This window comes from Echinops telfairi, unplaced genomic scaffold (assembly GCF_000313985.2).
Source record: "Echinops telfairi isolate 266 unplaced genomic scaffold, ASM31398v2 ScPeMD7_11;HRSCAF=52, whole genome shotgun sequence".
Lineage (NCBI taxonomy): Eukaryota > Metazoa > Chordata > Mammalia > Afrosoricida > Tenrecidae > Echinops > Echinops telfairi.
The window spans coordinates 38,330,391-38,345,367 of NW_022103908.1; the positions used below are offsets into that span (position 1 = coordinate 38,330,391).

The following is a 14,977-nucleotide window of genomic DNA, read 5'->3' on the forward strand; positions in this document are numbered from 1 at the left end:
TTCAATTACATCACTAAAATTGTTACAGAGCTAGTGTTCAGATTAGCTGTTAACAGTCCATACTACATACTCTACCAAACTCAATGTAAGCAAGCCGATTCTAACTCAAGAGCAAACCTATATAGATCAGAGAACTGCCCTTTTTTGTGTTAAACGGCTGTACATCTTTACAAGATCAAAAAGCCAATGGAGAAGCTGATGTGTTTGACCTGCTGACCTTGTGGTTTATAACCCAAGTATAACCCGCTACAAAACCAGGGCTCCTAAATGCATACCAGGAACTGACAGAACGAACCTAAGAGGAATATCCTATCAACTTGGAAGCATTTTAAGACAAGAGGGCAGACTATATTTAAAGATATTTAATTACCATAAACACATAGGAGATAAAGTTTAGATATATCACAGCTATATAATATAAAGTATAATAAAAAGTTTAGATATATCCCTATATGAATAGGGAGATTTCGATGCTATAAATATCAGTTGTATGTATGTATCTTTAAAGTACTCAGCATGCTTTTTATTACCAGGTAAGTAATATCCACCAGAGAAGATAGTAAGCAAGGAAAATAGGCAACTAGGTAAGCTGAGAAAGAACTAAGTGTCAATCAATAACGAGAAAATTTATAAATCAAACCAGTTACAATTCATTTCAGAAAGGAATATGCATAAGGTATTGGGAATTGTTAAACGTGAATAATAGGGAGACCTACAAGAATAGGATGCTCTCTTGTTGTTTTTTTGTTTTTTTTAACATTTTATTAGGGACTCATACAACTGTTATCCATGGATGCTCTCTTGTTTATCCAACATGCAACTCAAGAGTAGCCCTTTGCTCTAACCCTCAGTGGGTAAGAAAACGTAATATGATTAGTTTCCTCAAGTTCATCCTTAATGAAAGCAAATCACACTAACTCTGCTCCCCAATCTAGAGGATTAGGGTTCAGTTCTTCCCAGATACTGTTATCTGTTATTTTAAATACTTTCTCTTTTTTTCTCTGTATATCGAATAGGTATATTTATTGAGCAGGCCTGGTAATGGTTTAAAGGCAGACTTAAAAATGTCCTGAAGTTAAGAGACTCTTAGTAATAGCATCTGATCATCACTGTACTGCAAAATCAAAATCTGTATCTTCCTGTTTTTAATTTTGCCAACCTTCTAAGAATAAAGAAAAGCCTCATCTCAGTATTTTTTACTCCCACTGAATAACCACAGGTAAATGAGAGAAAGTACACTGCTAAGTGTGGTCACTGTCAACCCTTTCACACTTCTCCCTTTGTAAAGGCCATAATTTTTGGTTTAATCACAAGTACATAAAATAATCATGAAGTAAAAGATATCATAGTTAGGAATTTTAAGCAAGTATTTAACTCAATGCTTGTTAATGGTTTAATTTCAAAGACTGTTTTATAAAGCATCTAATTCCAAACAAGTTGCACTATGTGTTTGTATTTACAATAGGTAAAATTGAACCAAAGTATTTCTAAGGTAAAGCATAGATACTTAAGAAACAATATGCTAACTAGTTGAACCAGAAAAAAGCAAATAGAGGGAGAAGAAAGAATTTTGATGTTCTAATTTTGAAATAAATGGGAAGTTTTAAAAACTTCTTTTTAAATAGGTGAATTTTTATTGGAAATCATGCTCGGTTGAGTAGGAGAGAGAAAGAGGGCAAGACCATGAATAAGATGGACTGACACAGTAGCTACATCAATTGGCTCCAACAGCAAATGATTGTAAAGATGGCTCAGACCCTGAGTCTCTCACTCTGCCACACACAGGATCAGTGTGACTCAGTCAACCAGCTGCATCTAGCAACAACACAGAAACACACTTAGGAGCCCTGGTGCCACAGTGGGGAAACTCTCCGCTGCTAATCAAAAGGTTGTTAGTTTGAACCTACCAGCTGCTCCTCTGGAGAAAGTTGTGGCTGTTTCCAGAGAGATGTGCGGTCCTGTCCAGTTATTGCAAGTCAGGCTCAACGCGGCAGCCACGAGGTTGATATTTTGGTTTTGGGAGATATGAGTAAGCACAAATAAACATCATTATAAAACACAAAATGCTTGTAAAATCAAGGAAGCACGGCTTTTCTGGTTTACAACACAGCAAAAAAACAAATCAATTAAGCATCTCAAAAAATAAAAGTGATATTACATGATATTCAGTAAAAGAACATTTCTCTTTGAAATACAGGCTAATGTTTATTAAGTTCTCACTCTTTCCTTATTCCAGTATTAAAACTTATTTTTATTGAATAAGTAAATTTTTACTGAGTACTATGTTTCAGTAAAAATCTGATTTCAATGAAAAGAACAAATTGCATGTATTTTTTTAAATACTGGCATGAGAAAAGACAAATGAGAACTTTGAGATGCTTTATTCCAAGATACTTAAGAATTAACTGGATTTTTTTTTTTACTGTGTGGTAAACCAGAAAAGCAGTGCTTCCTTGATTTTACAAGCATTTTGTGTTTTATAATAACGTTTATTTGTGCTTACTCATGTCTCCCAAAAACAAAATATCAACCTCGTGGCTGCCGCGTTGAGCCTGACATGCAATAACTGGACAGGACCGCAGGGTTTCCAAGGCCGCACATCTCTATGGAAACAGACAGCCACAACTTTCTCCAGAGGAGCAGCTGGTAGGTTCAAACTGACAACCTTTTGATTAGCAGCGGAGTTTCCCCACTGTGGCACCAGGGCTCCTAAGTGTGTTTCTGTGTTGTTGCTAGATGCAGCTGGTTGGCTGACTCACACTGACCCTGTGTGCGACAGAGTGAGAGACTCGGGGTCTGAGCCATCTTCTCAATCATTTGCTGTTGGAGCGGATTACTGTTTCAGGGTCCCTGGTGAAGAAGGTCATGCTGCTGGGCTGCTAACCACATGGTCAGCAGTTTGAAACCACCAGCCCTACGTGTGAGGAGGGGCTTTACACATCCATAAATCGTTAGAGCCTCAGAAACCCAAAGGGACAATTCTATCCTGTCCTATAGTGTCACCATGGGTTGGAATTGACTCAATGACACCAAGTTTGGTTTTTTTGGTACAAGAATTATAAAAGAACAAGGTGCTATGCAATACTCTTAACAAAGAACTCCAATTTTGAGTGTCAGAGAAGGCTTCTCAAAAAGTGACAGCTAAGCTTTGAAGAACTGGAGGGGAGGTAGCATAGGTGAAAGTCACACAAAGGAAAAGCATGTGCAAAGGCCCAGAGGCAGCAGTAAAAATGATGGCAAATTAGGAAACTTAGAAGGGTTGGATTGCAGGAAATGAGAGGTGGGGGAGTGGGGAGTGGCAAGAGGCCAGAAATAAGCAAAGGCAAAGAGTTCTATCTTAAAGGTGGAGAGCTTACAGAATTGGGGGCACGTGAATGTCCTAAGAAATTTGTATGTCAGGAGTATCATTTGGGCTCTATGATCCAATTATCTGAGAGGGGAGGCGTAGTATATGTAAGTGAGAGCTAAGGTGAGTGCTTGGGCAGTGCGAACGCACCAGCCACTGCACAGATGGGACAGCATGCTTCTGTAAAGATTGCCGCTGTGGAAACCCAAAGGGGCGTTCTACTCGGTTCTGTTGGGTCACTCTGGCACAGGACTGTGAACCAGGCAGCACAGAAGATAGGGGACACATTTGGCGCAGCAGGGCTGCGTGTTCGATCACAGGATGGTGCAAAGCACTGTCCTGCTTGGCGGCTAACTGAACGGCTGGTAGTCCAAGTCACATAGAGGCAACTCAAAACACAAGCCTGACAGTGTATTTCTGAACAAGCAGTCAGGGAAAACCCTAATGGCACACAGCTGGCCTCTCGACCAATGAAGTTGACAGGGTTAGAATCAACTGGACAACAAGCGTTCTTGGACTACAGCTGTGGCAGTAGAAATGGAGAAAAATAAATTCAAGATACATTTTTAAGGTAATAGGCTATAAAAAATCAGGAAGAGGAGCTATTAGGAATGACTAAGGTTTCCAAAATAAATGGTGTTCATTAAAATGAGGAAAACGAGAAAAGGAAATTTGAGTGGTTGGGTGGTCGGCTGGGTAGTCAAGAGCTCAGTTTATGATCTGTTGACAAAGAGCAGATGAGAATCTCCACAGATGTTATACAGGAAGATGCGCCATCAGTCTAAGATTAAGAAGAAAAGTCTCAGGGATAGTGACACGTATTCGGGAGTTGTCAGCATGGAGACTACATGTATAGCTATGGAAATAGTGGCAAAGGTAAAGGAAGGTAAGTGGGGCAGGGGATTAAAAATCCAAAGAAACCACAATATTGAGAGCCTGGAAGAAGAATCTAAAAGGGAGAGTGAGAAGGAGTAGCCTAAAAGGTGGGAAGAAAAATACCAACAAGAGTATTACCCCCCAGAGAGATGGAGAGTTTCAAGGAGAAAAGTAAAATGCATGTTAACCAAGTCTAATGAAACTGAAAGGTCAAGTTACTATTTCTTGTTCAAACTAACTTTTAAGGGAGAAATAAATAGAAGGGAGCTTCAAAACATTACTCAAAAAATGGAATTGAAAGGTAATGAGAAAACATAGCTGAAGGGAGACAGTGGATGGTGTAAGATATGAAAATAATTTATAATTATCAAGGGTTTATGAGGGGTGAGAAGGAAGGGTAAAAAATGAGGAGCTGACCTGGTATCAGCTCAAGTAAAAGGAAAATGTTTTGAAAAGGATGATGGCAACATATGTACAAATGTGCTTGACACAATCAATGTATGGATTGCTATAAGAGCTTTAAGAACTACCAATAAAATGATTTAAAAAAATAAAAAGATAACGATGTTTTTTTCCCAAGAAGTGTGTGAGATTCTCAAACATGAGAGCCAAAACAAAGCATATATTATCTGTATCTAAAACTTATCATTCTTTTTAAATAGTATAAACCACACTTTAAAACATTTTCTTTCATCCACTTTTCTTTTCATGAACCCTGAAAGAGGAAGCCATGGTGGTGTAATGAGTTTAGTGTTGGGCTGCTAACCACAATGTCGGTGGATCAAACCCATCAGCTGCTCCACAGGAGAAAGAGGAGGCTTTCTTTTCCTGTAAAGATTTACAGTCTCAGAAATCCAGAGAGGAAGAAAAAAATTAAACTTTTTTTTCTTAAATAGAAAGAAACCCAAAGGGGGCAGGGCAGTTCTACCCTGTTACATAGACTCTGAGTCAGAACTGACTTGATGGCAGTGAGTTTCAGTTTAAGCATATTCTCACCATGAGGTGCTCAACCTCAACAGCAACCCAGCAAAAAAGCAACACTGTTTCCAGTATTACAGCATCAAACAGGTTACACTTTACAACTTCATAATTCTAAATCAGTGGTGTAAACAAAATATAAAATCTACTTGCTCTGTCATTCTTAAAGCCAATTTTACAACAGAATTTGAATTAGTCAATTAAAATGCTTTCCCTGAAGATACTGTCCATATAATAAAAATGTATTCGTTCACTTGACATTTGAATGTCTACTGCATTCTATGCACAGCACTGAAGATTTTATCCACTTTTTTTCATCAAGGGCTTTTATGGTAAGGAAATGTGGATATGTTCTTTAATAATCCCATTATTTGGATTAGTATATAAGTTAATGAAACCTGTTTTCATACATTTTCAGTCATTTTCATATTACTTCTGAGCATCAGCTTTATCTCGTGTTGGCTTTCTAAGCAGCAGAGCACTCTATTGCTATGAGTACAACCTGAAACAACTCACTCCGTCTCTCTAGTACAATGAGCAAGCTAAATGGAAAAGAACTTAATCCACAAGCTTATTTGAGCTGGTTACTTAGAGTAATAAGTATCATTAACTGAATATTAGCTGAAAAGAAATGTGTGCACTCACTTCTATAATCTGAAACGCTGAATTATATACTATTCTTATTTCTGCTGGATATAAGTCAAGCAATTCCACTCTTAAAATGTATGTACTTAATATAGATATCTTGGAGTCATGGCTTTATTAAAATTAGCATCAATCTTTATACTTAGTAGTGTTCTACAATTGAGATAGCTGTGTCAAGACAGTAAACTGTCAAGACACATTTTTTGCTTTTTTCTAAAAACCCTACTAAAATGACAAAATTAATTTATTAAGGTATAAAGACATAAACCCACAAAAATGGGTAAAAAGACAAAAGCAAAAAAATTGGAAGCTGGAAAGCAGATGGTTGAGTGACAAATGACTTAGCAAACTCTAAAAAATCAAATCTTTAGCAAACAGTGGAGAGAGCCAAGAACAAACCCAATTTAAACAGCTAAATCCCTCAAAGAATCAGGAATTGGCATCTAAATAGGATGTGCCTAGGAGGTGAGGGAGGGATAAGGGGAACTGAAGGTATATTGTCTGGAGAAGGTTAAATACAAGATCCCAGGTCTGAGAAAATCTGAGAAAATCAGGCAGCATAGAAGGCAGGAGATATACTGAAAACAGGGAGCCACGGTGAAGAAAACATATGGACACACCATGCTGTCTCCCCATACCTCCTAACCCACTTCCCATCAGAAAGCATAATCAGGTATTTCCTAGTAATCTAACTAGCCAGTAGAAGAGACACGGTAACCCCAAAAATAAACAACCTAGTCAGTTCACCTGACTGAAGCTATAACCAACAATCCCTACTCTTACACGTGTCTAGCAAATATCTGACAAAATGTCATACAACATGAAAAATAAAGATGAAAACAAACAAAAAGTCAGAAAGTAAAACCTGGAAGAACCAGGTCACCTAGGAAAAAGAAATCCTAAAAAGGGGGGGGGGGGCTCATCTATTATTCATGTAGTCAATAGTCAAGAGAAAGTACCGTTGTTACAAAGTTAGTTCAGTATACTATTTAAAGGAACAAGGAATAACAACAAAAAAAGCTGTGGAAAACATATTACTACAATAGAAATAAAAGCTCGAAAAAATACATTAGAAGATGGAAAGTAATAGAAAATTAGAAGTCCACGCTAGAAAGTCTGTTTTCCAAATAAAAGAGTGTGAGAAAGAAAAAGAGAAAAGAGAAAGAAATACATGATCAATCACCTTATTCAGGAAAACCACCACGTTTCCAGAATGAAAGGGCACGCCAAGCACTCAACACTATGGATGAAAACAACCGGTACGTGGGAAAGCTAGAGTTCAGAGCACTAGGAAAATGGTAAGATTGTAAAAGCTTGAGGAGGAAAGAGCACACACACAGCCCCACATATGACGTTTGAAGAATCAAAATAGATTCAGATTTCTTAAAAGCCACATGTAAGAATGCAGCAAACATGAGGGTAAACTAAAGCCATTGTAAAACATCAAGAATGAACAAAATGTGGGTCACCAGAAAATGGGCATCCAAGAGAAAGTGATGGCAATTCCAAGACAGCAACTATGAACCAAGCTTAGAGTGCCATCAGTCCAGAACGGAGGTTGGAGGGAATGAGAAGAACTTCCTCAGGAAGATACACTGGTAACAATACCTAATATGTATGAACATCTTGAGAGACACATGGGGTACAGTGAATCAGAGATAAATATGGAGAAAACTAAGCAAAGGAAAGGGGGCGGGGGGACAACCAACTAGAGCCAAGTCATTCCTATGGTGAAGCATTCAACCAGTCGCACTGAGAATTAGCTAAGAAAAAAGTGTACTGAAATCAGTTCAGCAGTCCCTCGACTTGTAAGTGCGGTCTGAGGAGGGCGATTAGCCACAAGACATAGTACAGAATAGGAAAATTAATTGTAATTTATAAGAATACCAACTGAAGAATCAGTAGGGATATAATCTTAATTGTGATAAAACTATTGGAAGGAAATAGATACTGAGAGAGGGGTGCTGAGTAACAACGACAAGAGTCAAATCTTCCTATTCTATTCAGGAACAGATAACACACTCAATGAATGAAAACAACAAACAAGCTCACTGCCATCAAGTCTTATGCTGACTTCTCGTGGCCCTACAGGGCAGGGCAGAACTCCCCCTGTGATTTTCTGAGACTGTTAACAGGAGTAGAAAGCCCTTTCTCCATGGAGTGGCTGGTGTTTTCAAACTGCTGACCTTGTGGATCGCAGCCCAGCACATAACCACCCACCATGAAGGCTCCTCAAAAGAAAAAAGCAAGGAGTATTTTATTTCACAAAGAGGGCATATGAGTTACCTAACAGTTCTAAGGACTTCCAAAACCCATTTAATTCTTATGACAACCCTGTGAGTAGGTAGTAGGAAACTGAAGCACAGAGAGCCTGATGTTAGATGAAACTTAATAAATGACAGAGGAATGATCACATCTACCCAGTCTCATTCCACCAAGCTATACTGCATATGCTATTTAAACATGGGGAAATAAATACAATAATTATGTCAAAGGGGTAAAAGTGAAAGGGATAATGAGTAGAACTGGAAACTTTTTGTTTTAATCTTTAAGTATACGCAAATTAAAATAACTTTTAAAATTGTTAATTTATTATATTGTACACTTAAAGTCATTTATCTGATATAATTATCTTGGGAAGTAGACAAAATGGGTATCAGCCCCATTTTACAGATATAAACTCTCACTCCTCTTTAATAAATATTTGAGGTCCTACTATATGCCATGACTATATATGGAAAGTAGACTTCAATTTACCTCAAGGAATACTAGATACAAAAAGGCCAGTCTTTTTGAGCCATTTCTTTTCAATCCATTGTATACATCATATGATTCTGAAATGAGGGATAATAATCTTTAAATCATGATATAAATCCCCACAGCAGAGAAAAGTCTGCTCATTAACTCATTTAAAAAATACTTATTTTCTGTCTTTGAGGATCTCAGTCTTGTTGCGGAAGATGGGTAAACAGATCATTATAACTCAGTGTGGACAGGGCTTAAATAGAGGAACATTCGAAAGTGCTAGCGAAACAACATTCCCTGGAGTTCTGGAGGAACACCTGAGCAGAGGCTTGAAGGATGAGTATAAGTTTAACCGACTGAACAAAAGAAGTTGTACTAACAATCACCAAGCACAAAGATTTCATTCAGTGTGAAATATTTTTATCTCCTCTGTGCTTTAACTTCATTAAAGGCTAAAGAAAATACAATAAAATAAAAATCTTCAAAACTAGAGTAATTAAAATATAAGATTATACATAATGCCTTAATCCATGTTTCTAATCTTAGCCTCTCCCAATGGCCAACTAAAAACTTTTTTCTACCTAGCTAATGAACATTCTTTCAAATCTATAGTTTTAGAGTATTATTTCAAAAGCTGATTAAAGAATAAACTGTAAGGCATACCTACTACCATCAAGTCAATTCAGACTCAGAATGACCTTAAAGGGGAGAAGAGAACTGCTTCACAGGGGTTAGTTAGTCTGTAAATCTTTACAGAAGCAGACTGCCTCAGAGTTCTCGGACAGAAAAGTAGGATCCAAACCACGCACCTTTGCGTTAGGAGCCCAACACTTAATCCACTGCACCACCATAGCTCCTTTAAATAGCCATCTTTAATTGTTCTGCCACCCAATATACTTCCTGAATCATATATTGAAATGATGATGTACCCTTTCTCTAATGAGAGACTAATACTGGCTCAACTTCTAGAGCAGTGGTTCTCAACCTTCCTAATGCCGCGACCCTTCAATACAGTTCCTCAAGTGGTAGTGACCCCCCCCCCCACTATAAAACTATTTTTGTTGCTACTCCATAACTGAAATTTTGCTATTGTTATGAATCAGGCAATCCCTCCTTGGGAAAGGGTAGTTTGACCTCCCAAAGGGGTCCCAACCTACAGGTTGAGAACTGCTGTTCTAGATGATGCTGATATAGAAGCAAAAAGGAAAGGTTAAAAAAATATTTAAGTGTGTGTATCACACATACTTTTTAAAATACAGCTCTAAGGGGTTACTCGTTTAGTTTTTTTCACACTCTTTTCTCTAGGGGTTACTCTCAAATTCCTTTCCAAGGGGAATTTTAATTGAAATATTTTTTCCCCAAATTAATGATAAACACTACAAAGATTATGCACAAATGCATGCACCCTTTCTGACCTTCACGAGCATTTGAGAGGTGAAATACTTCGGTATTTCAGAATTTGGAGGGAACCTTTGAGACAAACGCTTTCTCAGCTCAAGTTGCTCGATGTCACTATCTCCCATCATATTTCTCAGGACCCTTTCATGTCCCTTCTAACTTCAAATCTTCCTACATAATTTTCCCCTAATTAATGTTTACCTCAGCTACTATCTGAAAAAAATTAAATGTTATTAATATCTTAATCTGTGATTCTATTCCTAACGTTAAAAACCTAGTTGTAACTTGCAACATGTGACTTCTTCTGGAACAGCCAGTTGAGGAAAACCTCCTAGCAGTAGGAGGAAAAAAATCAAGTCATACCAAGAGACCACAAATGGTAAGTACCAAAATCATGGTAGGTCTGGATGCAAAATGCTGGGGTTTACAAACTGCAATTTTGTACACATATTACAGAATACATTTAGTTAGGGGAACAAGACTTTAACTGTATGACTATAAGAAAAATAATTAAAACCCTGAAAGGTAAGATTTTAAATCATTTCAATTAACCATACTTTACCTTACACATCTTTTTAACAACTTAAAGAAAAAGTCATGAAACCATCACTGAAACATTTGTCTTTTGGTTTTTTTCACTGTAATGTTTTGAAATATGCTCAATTTTTCCAAAGTAGAAACCACAAATATGCACATAGGACATACACGCTTCAGTTGGTTTGATGACAGTTCTATCACAAAAATCTCTAATACCCCCCCCAAAAAATTAAGAGATCCTGCAAGCTTATTCAAAATACCAGTGGGAAGTGGATAGCCTTTAATCACAATTATATATTATTTTGATTAATGTTAACCACAGACTGGCAGATTTGTGAAAAGGACATTAAAATCAGTTTTGTTTCAAAACAATGTAAAATAATGAGACTTCACAACTTTTAGCCAGTCACCTTCAAAGACACAATTTGATTCAATAGGCATAAGCCTGTGCCTTCCAATCTGAGAGAGAGAAAAAAAATACCTAGTTTACGAATGAATTTTTGAATTACTTCTTTGGGAAAGAAAAGGTGGAACAGGTGAAATAGATGAGCAGAACAGGTGGTCTAATTTTAAGCGTCTGTACACCTCACCCTCCAAGGCTTCCTTCTTTCACTCTAAAATGGCTACCACCTTGGTCTACTAGGCAAAAGGAATGCTGCCAAAGGGAAACCTGGCGGTTTACCGTGGAGACTCCCCCCTTTCTGCAAAATAGTTTTTAAGATCTCCATTCCTTTCCTGCTCAAATTGAATGACCATTAAATAAGTACACCAAAAAAATGATCAATTGCAATGTGAGGGCCACCTTTCAGAATATAAGCCAGGTTGGGTCCTCTTCCCTACAGTTTTGACTAAGCAGCTAACAGTACCTTCCACAGACTACACAACTATGGAAACCACAACCACCCCAAGAGATGATCAAGGACTTTCGTGACCCAAAATGGATTAACTATTATGCGGGTGAACAAAAATGAAGCCTCTGTTCACTGGCAATCTTTCACAAACCCATTTATAAATAGCACACTTGGTGCCCCTGGGGCCTACTTTTTAATATGAACGTAGGTTCAACTCTGCCAACATGGTTTACTATGAAATGTAAGCCCATTTCCTATCCACTCTGTAACCATTCCATCACACCGTGCTCCAGGTAACTTGCCATGAAAAGGCATTTTCACACACAAAAATGAAGACAGTCTATGCTTTAGAAAACTGTAAAGCTACTAACTAAATGAACTTCGAATCTGCTGAAATGTCTGCAGAAACATGGCATGATCTTACCTCTCATCCTCGCCATCCACCAGGGGTGTCGTCAGCGGTAGCACCTTCAACGGGAAAAGAGAAGCAGAGGCTGCTAGGCTGCTGCTACTCCCATCTGAAACTGCTGACATGCCCCCACTGTCACCACTGAGAGTCTGAGGTAAGCCAACTAAGGAGGGTTCCACTGGGCGCCTGGCATCTTCAATTTGGCTTCCAATTGCCTGAGCTAATGATTGTGCAGAGAACTGAGCAGAACTCAGTGGGATCTGTTGTGCCAAGGGCAAATTTTCTATCAAGGGAGGTTGGCTAACACTCGGAACCAAATTACCATTTTGGGTGGCAGGGGGTTGTGCTGTATTCTGTAGTGGAACCAAGTTTGTTGGGGCAGAAGGCATTGCAGGAGGAACAGTTGCGCTAACCTGATTTGTAACAGAAATACTACTAGCAGAGGGCACAGGACTAACTGCGGGCAACTGCTGAGAGACAACGCCTTGGGCTACTGGGTCTACTCCTTGTGGCTGAGGAGGCACAGTTAACAAGGTACTTTGGGGTGCAATGACCAATTGTTGAGGAAGGCTCGAAGCACTAGTTTGAACTCCCTGATGAATGATCCCGGTTTGAGCAGGTGGAACTACTTGTGAAGATGGAGGAGCACCTTGCGGAATAACTGAAGGTGTGACTTGAGGAGAGGGCTGCTGCACTGCAGTAGGTATGCTTGCTTGCTGCCCGATATTTACAATCTGACCACTCATAGGTACAGCAGACACTGCTGTTTGAGCCTGGCCCATGGGCTGGCCAGACACCCCTGCAGGTTGTGCTTGGACTACTGTGGACTGTACTGGCAGCGGGATGCCCTGTGGCTGAGCCACAGGAATCACTGTTGCTCCTGCTCCCACTCCTACAGAAGCGGGCTGTCCGGAGGGCACTGCTGTCTGAAGAATCGGCAGCGGCTGCTGCACGTACTCAGGAGGATTTTGAGTCACTGATTTACCATGGCCCGGGGCCATCTGTGAAGAAACAGTCGGTGGCTGCTGTCCGTATTGTAACTGTTGGGGTGGTGCCCCTGGAAGGGGAGTTTGCACTGGAGCAGCCGGCTGAGAATAGGGCAGTTGGGGTTGAGCCAAACTAGGAATGGAAGGCTGCTGACCTAAAGCTGAAGTTACACCAACCACATTAACCGGCGCTGGCTGTATCCCAGTGGCAGCTTTGAGAGTGGCTTGCAGAGGTACTGGCTGAAGACCTTGCTTCTGTTGATAGCTCAGTTCTTGAGGCTGTAATTGTACTTGTGAGATCTGTGACTGGGAAACACTCTGTGGCATACTAGCTACTGAAATACTCTGTGGACCAGAGCTACTAAAATCCATCTGTGGAGGGGCCATACCTTGAAGAGAGGGTGGTGCTTGTTGCTGTTGCTGTACCACCACCACTGTGGGGGCCCCCATCTCTCCACTTCCCACACTCTCTGTGTAGTGACTCAGTATGCTGACACTGCTGCTCACTGAACTCCCACTGGTGCTCTCCCTCTCAGAAGTCACTTCCACAGGGTTTTGTTTTACAGTCTCCACCACTTTATTTACCACCACGCCTTCCGAGGCAGGCACAACAGTTTCTTTTTCATAGAACTCGGTGCAAGTCCATCTGCCTTTCTTAAAGGGTTCAGAGCTGGTATCTAACTTCACAACTCTGAACCGAGATGTGTTAACTGCTGGTTGTTGCGGAGCTGAAACAGATCCCACAGTCACCCCCGCAGCCGCGGTGGGGCCGCTGTTAACAACAGCAGAGGAAGCAATAGTGCCATTGCCCATGCCACTCAAGATATTCACATTAACACCGCTGCTCACTCCTGGCCCGACACTCACACTAGCAGCATTAGGAATATTGCTTGTACTCACGTTAGCGTTACCAAGCATGCTGCTTGTCACATTCGGATTAATGCTACCCACCGCGGTGGCAACGTTAACGTTACTCGTTGTGTTAGAGCCAGTAGCAGAACTCATACCTAGACCGCCAGCAGTACTCAGAGTGCGGATATTAGTCATGACAGATGCAGGGGAGCCGCCGGATGATACAGCAGAAGTGGGTGCAGCTGGAATTACACCGTCAGAGCTTCCAGTCGTCGAGAGTTTTCTGGATACTGGGCTTGAGGGTGGTCCTCCGGGAATGGAGGAACTGACCAGGCCAGCATGGGATGGAAGGTGATGCCCATGGTGAAGGTGGTGTCCATGATGAACGTGGTGGTGGTGATGGAGGTGGTGTGGATGGGCATTCCCATTGATCACAACATTCTGTGGTGGCAGGTGAGGCAGGTGAGGCTGCTGCGGAAGGTGAGGCTGATTGGGAGAGACCGCCCCCGGTGTCTCGGCTTCCTGGAAGTTATTTAGAGTCTCTTCTGAGGAGCTGCGTTCCGGTTCCCCCAAGTCAGTAGCCCTAGAAAGGGACACGTCCAGGATCTCGGAAGAAGACAAGTCTTCCGTGTGCGACTCGTCCAGATCATCATAGCTCTCAGTGTCCTCAGCTATACTGTTGTTGGAGCTGATGCTGGCTGAGATCTGGGCCGGAGTAACGCTAGTTATCTGAAAGCCACTTTTCTTTTTCATTTGCGTTCCGCCTGGCGCAAGAGGCTGTGCCTGCAGCTGAGCCTGCGAAAGGAGGTTCAGGCTTTGTGGAGGCGGAGGCTGTGGTCCCGACGACGTCGTGGACGATGCTGCAGGAGGCGGCGGCTGGAGCGGAGAAGGCGGAAAATCCTCGGAAGATGTGGCATTACTCCCAACGCCGGTACCTGCTGCATTGAGAGCAGAGGCGCTGCCGCTGCCCCTTCGAGGGAACATTGCCGGGTGCGCCATCTTCCTCGCACTACTGTCTGCAGCGGCGGCGGCCGCGGCGGCCGACTCGGGCGGCTGGTGCATTGTGTTGGCTACCGGGCGCGGGCGCGGAGGAGCCGGGTGTAATTTCCTTCTGCACCGTAACCTTTGTATTCACGAACCGGCGAGGAAGACGGGACTGCTGCTCTGCCGGGCGCGGTTCCTCCTCCTCCTCCGCCGCCGAAGGCACCGGCGCCGGTCGTTCCTGCCTTCGAGGGCGAGCTTCGGGAAGGGAGGATGAACGAGGGTGAACAGGGCGGCCGGGGTCCCGAAGGGGGTGGCCCCTTCAGTCCTCCGCCTTTCACTTTCCCCCTCTAGGCTCACACCCCCCTTTATA

General features: G+C 41.4%; 1 protein-coding gene across 3 annotated transcripts in view; it reads right to left on the reverse strand.

Annotated features, from left to right (window-relative positions):
• The window catches only part of TSC22D1 (TSC22 domain family member 1), a 135,644-nt gene extending 120,674 nt beyond the window's left edge, over positions 1-14,970 (reverse strand). For all 3 annotated transcript variants that reach the window (XM_004707919.2, XM_045287069.1, XM_045287070.1), the window contains exon 1: positions 11,801-14,970. In XM_004707919.2, the coding sequence (XP_004707976.1) occupies positions 11,801-14,685 (2,885 nt within the window). In that variant the 5' untranslated portion in view covers positions 14,686-14,970. The remainder of the gene's footprint in view (positions 1-11,800) is intronic.
• Positions 14,971-14,977: the final 7 nt, after the last annotated feature.